General features: G+C 41.1%; 1 protein-coding gene across 1 annotated transcript in view; it reads left to right on the forward strand.

Moving 5' to 3' along the window:
- Positions 1-4802, forward strand: part of ADCY8 (adenylate cyclase 8 (brain)) — a 48498-nt gene extending 43696 nt beyond the window's left edge. The window contains exons 11-13 of the mRNA XM_010194220.1: positions 264-356; positions 2629-2743; positions 4230-4802. Coding sequence (XP_010192522.1) covers positions 264-356; positions 2629-2743; positions 4230-4717 — 696 coding nt within the window. The 3' untranslated portion in view covers positions 4718-4802. The remainder of the gene's footprint in view (positions 1-263; positions 357-2628; positions 2744-4229) is intronic.
- Positions 4803-8588: the final 3786 nt, after the last annotated feature.

The raw sequence follows: 8588 nt of genomic DNA on the forward strand, positions 1-8588 counted from the left end.
ATATGCATATTTTATTTTATCCATTGTGTGATTTAGCAAACAGCTTTACAGAGCACAGCAGAATTTAGTTTAAATGCACTCTGTGAGTAGATGATGTTGCAAAGTGTCCCAGCTCAGTGTGACCCAGAACTCAGAATGAACTGCGCGCCATGACCAACTGGAAGATACCATAAGTAAAATTATTCATTTTGACACCTGCAGAACCGTTTTGCAGTAAAAATTACAGAAGTAACAGTGGTTTTTTTTTTTCACATATGTATTAGTTACTAGGTGAAGAGAGATTTCAAGATATTGAAAAAATTAAAACGATTGGCAGCACATACATGGCCGTGTCAGGTTTATCACCTGAAAAACAGGTAAGAGAGTCCTTTTCCTTAAGAGGGAAAGCTTTTGGTGTGTCTGACCATTCACATTAGAGAATATTAGTGTTATCGCTATGATGTTCACAGAGCTGTGTTTGCTAAAATAAAATAGACATTTGGGGCTTCTGGCAGAAAACAGTTGCACTTCTAGATGAATTGAAATGCCATCTTGTACTTGGAACAAGAACCATATGGATTCTTTCCTCAAATTTAGGTTTATAGGAGAGAAAAAAAAATCTTTCAATCTAGAGCAGGTCTATCTATATCTTTGGGCATACTTTAAAGTTATGACTGTAGCTCAGACTGGAGTCTGGCTCACAGCCTCCAATAGCCTATGAAGAGAGAGGATCCATTAACTGTTAGCATACCTATACAAGTGTAAGGTTGCATTTATAAATTTTGTGATGATGTGGCTGTATATCTGCAGACAGCGTGATGAACTATACATCAAAAAGAAAGCAGACCCATCAGTACAACTGAAGAACATCGCAAAGCCAGAAGCCTGCACACTACCCTCACTTGCAGAGGTGCAAAACAAACCAAGGGAAAAATGCCACATGCACAGCCACAGCCATAAACCTCAGATAAGTCAGATGAGACAAATCCATCTATAATTACACCCAAGAATATGTCTGGAAATGAGGTCTCCAAAGGAATAAGACGAGGCTCTAAAATACATCCAGCAAGAAGTTTTCTGCTGCTGAAATCTGTCTTGCTTGGCAACCAGTGCCTCTCCCCAAGGAAGAGCACTGTCGAAAAGGGTATGCTGCCCCAGATCAACCACAGAGTGGAAATCAGATCTTCCCACATTGGCTGTAACTGCCGGAAAAGCAGAAGCCAGATTAACATGAGCTTTATAAACTAGAAAATTTCCATTGTTTGTTTAGAATACATTACAAAACATGTGGAGTGTAACTAGCTGAGCATCTCCCACCTACAGTGTAACAAGTGATGTTGACAGCTAGAAATCCAGGCAACTAGACATGCAGGAGATTTTTGCTTGTTCCAACTCAGAATGCTTCTGTGCAGAGGTGAGCAAAGAAGGACTGAATGTGAGGGACATAGCTGTCTATAGCTACACAGCTCCTATCCACTTCTTTTGACTCTTGATGTGAGCAAAAATTCAAAGGGAGAAAATCTTTACTGCATTTCCAAGACTGATTAACTCATCCTTTTTCTTGAACTATAACAGTCTAATGGAATTTTTATGTATGTTTTAAATACTTATCTTCATACATACATGTCTATCACCTTGTCAGCATCTCAGAAGAGAGGGCTGTTGAGGGAAGTTGGCATGCTGTGAACATGCTGAGGCTGAGGACAAGGACCAAGCGTGGTGTGAACAGAACAGAGTGATGCCAGCGAGATGCTTATGTTCAGTATTAAGCACTGAAGGTGATGAAAACTGCAAAGGACTAGACTGCATGGCCCAGGGCAAGGCTAGCAATGCTTTGTTCCTATGGACTAGAAATTTGTTTGATGAAAGAATTACCTAGCTTTAATGTAGATGAGATGACATAATACCATAATCAGGCCAAAACCATGGCTGTTCCTTACTCCGCTGCTACTCAGAGAAACAATTGAGGAGCTCCTTATCTTCCCTTAAGAGTCCCTGCCCCACCATCTGCTCTGTTGGTGTTCTGGAAAGACCAAAATGCACTCCTCGTCTCATCTGTACATCAACTGCCCTGTAGGAGCAGAAATGGAAGTGAAGAAGTGACTTGATTGCTCTAAGCAGAGGTGATTAATCAGCTACAGAATAGCTTTTTCTCTCCCACTTGGTTGCCTTGCTCCTGTCACTATTCCACCCCTGAGAGCACTGGAACTGATGCTTTTCCTGGGTGACAGTTTCAGCAAAGGAGAATTGCATCATTCACTTCTTTCACTCAGCTTCTTGCTTACACGGTTCATTCCATCAAGTTTGTGTCCCTTGCGCCCGAGCTATCTCAATCTTCTCTATCCTTTCTTTCTCAGCCTTAGGAAGATTTCACATGCTTCATTAATTCTGATGATTGCCTGTCAGATTACTGACAGGTAATTACTTTCTTTGGTACTTCACACTGAGTTTCTCTATATCCAGGTATACAAGAGTTGTAATGTAAGTGGGAAGCATTACCATTAGTAATACCCTACCTCTCTTGGATCTGGTATGTTGAGACTGTTATTACAAATTCCAAATTCAGATACTTGGCACTTGGTAGGAATGGGTGGGAGCTGGGCAAATGCAAAACATTTCTAACACATTGATCTATAACTTACTCCTCAGCAATGTGAAGACAAATGGGGGCATTTGTGTGCTCTGGCTGACTTCTCCATAGCTCTGAATGAAAGCATACAGGAGATCAACAAGCATTCATTTAACAACTTTGAACTCCGTATTGGTAAGCATAGTTTAAACATGAGAATTAAAACGGGGTTTTGCCTGTAAGGATACATCTCTGCAAGTGCACCCCAGGAGCATTGCAAGAACATGCACAGATTCAGAGATTCCAAATGCTGTATCCTCTGTTTTCAGATTTACTTCATCCCAGGTAAAGTAAGAAACAAGAAATATTCATTTTGCAGATTATAGACACTTATTTGGGGACTGCAGGAGTTCTTAGTTTTAGTGATTTGTGAATGTGTACTATAATTAAGCTACTGTCTTTAGCAAGTCTAGTGAAGAGCCCATAGATATAACACAGAAAGGGAACAGAGCGGCCCAGATCTAACCCCAAGCTTGATACTGGTTTGCACAGTCTCTAATCTCCCTTAGATTCTTCTTCAGTAAAGGTGTTTAGTAGTTTATCCTAGATTCTGTGTGTAGTACTTTGGTTTTGCACAAAAATTGAATTCCATTTCTGTTCTGACCAGTAGCAGCAGCTCTGAATATTTGTGATGGGCAACCTACCCTGATGGCTAGTAGGATGAGACATGAAAAGATGGTCTGAATATATGGCACGTAGCAGGAGTAAATCTGATTGCTTCTGGTGTTTACTGGATCACTGGCCAAAACCAAAAACCACCTGGAAGAAACATGTCCTTTACAGGCAACTCTGCCATAAAAAAGCTAAAGTATGTTCATCAGTCAGAGCTTGAAGGGTCTCAGCACCACTATCTGAGATCTGCACTTCCAAACAGTTTTGAATAAAAGACTCTCAGTTCCCAAGATTTCTCAGGGAACTTACATTCACTCTTAGTAACTGTGGATCACCTGCAAAGATTTCATAGAGCATGAATGCAACAGTATTTGGAAATTATTTCTATCACCAATATAAAACAATTTTCTTAAAAATAATCTAAAAACCTAAAATCCTTTTCCCAAAGATGTGCTTTTCACTATCACTAAATACATTCTTAAATCACTGAAGTATATAAAAAAACCAGTCTCTTCTATATTGTTGCATGTGTTGAATTTATTCAACAATCTTACAAGATACAGTCTTTCAATAACTTCATAGAATACTTCAAAATTTTCATTCCATGGAACTTAAGAATGTAATTTCTTGAATGTATAACACTAACAAATTTGCCTTTAACAAGTGTAGACCCAGAAAGATGTTTCCACAGACATCTTTCCTACTACATGAGAATCAGTTTGCAGGAACTTTGACAGTAGTGTGCAGAATACAGATGATAGATCCATACTTTGGTTCCACTGAGACAGACACCCTGTACAATAACTCTATGGAAATAATTTTTCATGTTTTCTAGATTTTCTAGCTTTTTTTTTTCCTTTCTTACTTTGTATGTACACCTCTGTCTTAAGCATAGAGACAGTTGTATCTGAACCAGGCTTCATTTGGTTCTTAAGTGCAAATATGGCTTTCAGCCATTCCTGTCTAACTGGCCATCTCTTCTTTATTTTATTTTTTTTGTTTTAAATAGGGATTAGCCATGGCTCTGTTGTAGCGGGAGTTATCGGTGCTAAGAAACCCCAATACGATATCTGGGGCAAAACGGTTAATTTAGCAAGTCGAATGGACAGCACAGGTGTTAGTGACAGAATACAAGTGCCTGAAGAAACGTATTTGATCCTGAAGGACCGGGGATTTGCCTTCGACTACCGAGGAGAGATTTATGTCAAAGGTATCAGTGAACAGGAAGGAAAAATCAAAACATATTTTCTTCTAGGAAGAGTTCAACCAAATCCTTTAATCTTACAACCAAGAAAGCTGACTGGACAATATTCATTAGCAGCTGTTGTATTAGGACTTGTACAGTCTCTTAACAGGCAAAAACAAAAGCAAATCCTTAATGAGAACAATAACTCTGGAATCATAAAAGGACATTATAACCGAAGGACTTTACTCACTCCCAGTGGATCTGAAGCAGCAAGCCAGGCAGAGGGAGCTGACAAAACTGAATTGCCATAATCAGCATTTTGTTTGTGTTCTTTTTTTTGTATTTCTTTTATATATAAAAATAAATATACAAATAAAAAGGGTTTAATTTTTTTTAGAAGTGGTGTGATTATTTTCTGGTGTGATATTTCTATGATATTCAAATTCCTACATTTTAACCAGTGGTGCCAGCATCACCCTCCCCCAGCTGTGATTAAGCTCTGAATGTCCAGACTTGAGAGCTGCCAGTCACCACAGAGCTGTGCCAGCTACCTGCAAAAAGGGGTAAGAATAAACTCTGATTGGGGGAATTTAGAACATAAATTGTGCAGGGAGTTAATGATGGGGAAAGGAGGGAATACTGTCCACACTTACTGGGTGAAAGCAAAGGTATAAGGAAATTGAGTAGGTTCTTCTCACCTTTAGTTGCCTTCAAGTAGAGTTATACACATCTAAGCTAGTTGCTTGGTCTCCATAACAACCAGACAAAAGCTAGTCAGTACAGCCAAAGGATTTTAAGGTGTGCTATCTGCCCAGATGTAAGGATCTGGGAAATAGAAGAGATGGATCATGTCTTAAACCCACTCATTCCATTGAGTCCACTGGCTGTTGGCTCTTAAAATAGCCTGAGATGTCCTCTTCACAAGTGAGTAGCTGCACTGTAGACAGATAAATTGCATGTTGGTATCCACCTGATCTCTTAAACCCAAGCCAGAAGGTCAAGGCTCTCCTGTAGGCACTATGTCACAAATGTCGGCTCTGTTTGGAGGGTTCAAATGCATGATGGTATCTTGACAGGCACAAGACACCTATGAACAGATGACAGAATTAGACCTTGAATGACATGTCTGAAGCCTACAGCTGAGTCTATTGTTCAGTCAAGGAACTAATCGAATTATCTGGAGTCATTTTCCATAGCTTAGCTCTTAACCCTGTCAACAGTCTTGAGTTCTCACCAAAACAAATGTTGTCTGAGCCTGTAAATGAGTCTGCGCTACAGTAGGAGATTGTGTGAGGTTTCCATGATAAGGCTTTTGTAGCAGGGGGTTACAGTGGTGGTATTTGTATGAAGCTGATAGAAGCTTCACCTGTGTTCGACAGAACCAGTGCAATTGGCTCCAAGATGGACCTGCTGCTGACCAAGGCTGAGCCAATCAGTGACAGTGGTAGCACCTCTGAGATAACATATTTAAGAAGGTGGGGGGAAAACAGCAACAGCAGCCAAAGAGAGGAATGAGAATATGTGTGTGAAACAACTCTACAGACACCAAGGTCAGTGAAGAAGCAGAGGGAGGAGGTACTCCATGCTTTGGAGCAGAGTTTCCTCTGCAGTCTATGGCGAAGACCATGGTGAGGGAGACTGTTCCCCTGCAGCCCATGGTGGTTAACGGTGGAGCAGAGATCCACCTGTGGCTCATGGAGGATCCCACATCAGAGCAGGCAGATGCCTGAGGGAGGCTGTGACCTCTCCCATGGGAAGCCTGTGCTGGAGCAGACTCCTGGAGAGACTTTTGGACCTGTGGAGAGAGGAGCCCACACTGGAGCAGGACTTGTGACCCCATGGGGGGCTCACTCTGGAGCAGTTTGTTCCTGAAGAACTGCACCCTGTGGAAAGGACTCATGCTGAAGCAGTTCATGAAGAACTTTAGCCCATGGGAATGACCCACATTGGAGCAGTTCATGGAGAACTGTCTCCTGTAGGAGGGCCCCCATGCTGAAGCAGGGGAAGCACGTGAGGAGTCCTTCCCCTGAGGAGGAAGGAGCAGCAGAAACAACATGTGATGAACTGACTGCAGTGCCTGTTCTCTGTCCCCCTGTGCTGCTGAGGGTGAGGAGATAGAGAAAATTGAGAGAAAAGTTAAGCCTAGGAAGGATCAAGGGGTGAGGGGAAGGTGTTTTAAGGTTTAGCTTTTATTTTCTCATTATCCTGCTCTGATTTTGATTGGTAATAAATTAAACTAATTTTCCTCAAGTTGAGTCTGTTTTGCCTGTTATGGTAATTGGTGAGTGATCTCCCTGTCGTTATGACATGACCCTTTCATTATATTTTCTCTCCCCTGTCCAGCTGAGGAGGGGAGTGACAGAGCAGCTTTGGTAGGCACCAGCTGTCCAGCCAGGGTCAACCAACCACAGAGATAAAGCTCACTGCTGAAGTCCTGCTCAGTTACCCCAAGAGGAGAAGTGAAAACTGAGGATAGTACAAATTGTTTGTGTGCCACACACTTCCTGCTGGGAAGCTATGATGGTACACCTAGGTGTTAGAAGCCTTGCATCAAAAGGAGGATAGCGTTTTGCAGGGTGGATAACCAACTTCACCTTGGAAACAGTAAACATATAACAGAGGTTCCTATATGCCTCAGTGCCACAGTTCATACTGGGCTGTAAAATGCACAAATGAACCTCTCATCAAGTCTGTACACTCAAAGGAGCTGGGTTTGTCTCAGTAAATATTATCCTTAAAGTAAATCACACATGGAAGCAGCAGAACCTGTGATCACGCAGCAATCCCTAGATGAGACCTCACACCACCAATATAGTGCAACACACAGATTCGTTGTAAATACTTTGTTTTTTGGAGGCTGTTACCCAGTCCTTAATGAAAACTGGGGTTTCTTGGAAGCATCAACACCTGATCAGGCACATTTTTGAAAGATGGCAAATATGGCTAGGAAATCTTGATTCCTACATTTTATAAGACATTGTTTTTTTCCTTAAAAAAGAGACATCAAAACATGAAAGTGTTTAATTGTAGTAAGATAAAAATAATGTTTTTCATTGTAAAATAACCTGATGAATGGGTTTGTGGACTACATTTCATCAGTTGAGTGCCATCTTCAGAAGCAGAAAATAATAAAAAAGACCAAATAAACTTCACAGAAAATTGTATCACTGAACAATCGGCCTGAGCACAGAAAGCAAAGAGCAGTCTGAAATGTTACACTCAGTGGTGGTGCTGCCAGTAACTGAGCCTTCATTCCAAATTGATTACACTTTAGAATCCCCACTAATATCATTTTTTAATGCCATAGAAGGAAAGCAGAGCCCCTCAGCTCATCCGGCCAACACTGATAATGCAGGAGATGAAGACAAGGAAGGGCTAGCATCTGAAGCAGTTAAATTAATTTCACATTTGTATTGCTATTTGAGGAACTAAAGAAGGAAGTTTTGATTGGTTTAAACACCTCATTAACAGCTGTCCTCTCCTTCACAACTTATTTCTCTGCTGGATGTGTTCACTTCTGGTTCTCTAGACATTTAATTCTTGCTAATATCCCAGCTGAACTGGTTTTCTAATTCCCACCACTGCTGCCAACCTCTGCAATGACAATCAACAGCGACTGGAATGTGTTAACTAGATAACAGGATTGGAGGCTGGAGCTGGGAGGGCAACCTCATTGCTCCTTAACACTGGCCCAAATCTCCTGCTTCTTATCATAGACACAGGTGGCTTTCTGTGTCATCCCTCTTAAAGTCTCCATTAGCATAACTTTGTTCCCAAGCAAAATTGCCTGCTAATGAAGCCTGAGTCTGCATTGACCAGATAAAGAATTTGCTAAATCAGCTCATTGCCACAAATTATTTTTCAGTAAGAAATTTCACCTGTGATTACCAAAGGTAAATCCCTGCTCAGGACTATTTGCCCACAGTAGATGGCTGTTTGTCACCCCAGTGATTACATTGCTTGTTCCTTTTCCAAATGTGATGACCTTAAAGGTTCAGCAATGTTATTTCTCATTGCAGCATCTGTTTGCAGTGGAGCAGCAGCTGTTATTTATGCACTCACTCTTCTAGCTTTACTCCATGACTTTACGGTACCATTAGAGTATTCAGTTTTCCCTCACAACTCTCTTTTCAGGGTTTCTTGTTTATACAAGATAGAATTGCTCATAGAAGAAGGACGTGT

This window comes from Mesitornis unicolor, unplaced genomic scaffold (assembly GCF_000695765.1).
Source record: "Mesitornis unicolor isolate BGI_N332 unplaced genomic scaffold, ASM69576v1 scaffold1881, whole genome shotgun sequence".
Lineage (NCBI taxonomy): Eukaryota > Metazoa > Chordata > Aves > Mesitornithiformes > Mesitornithidae > Mesitornis > Mesitornis unicolor.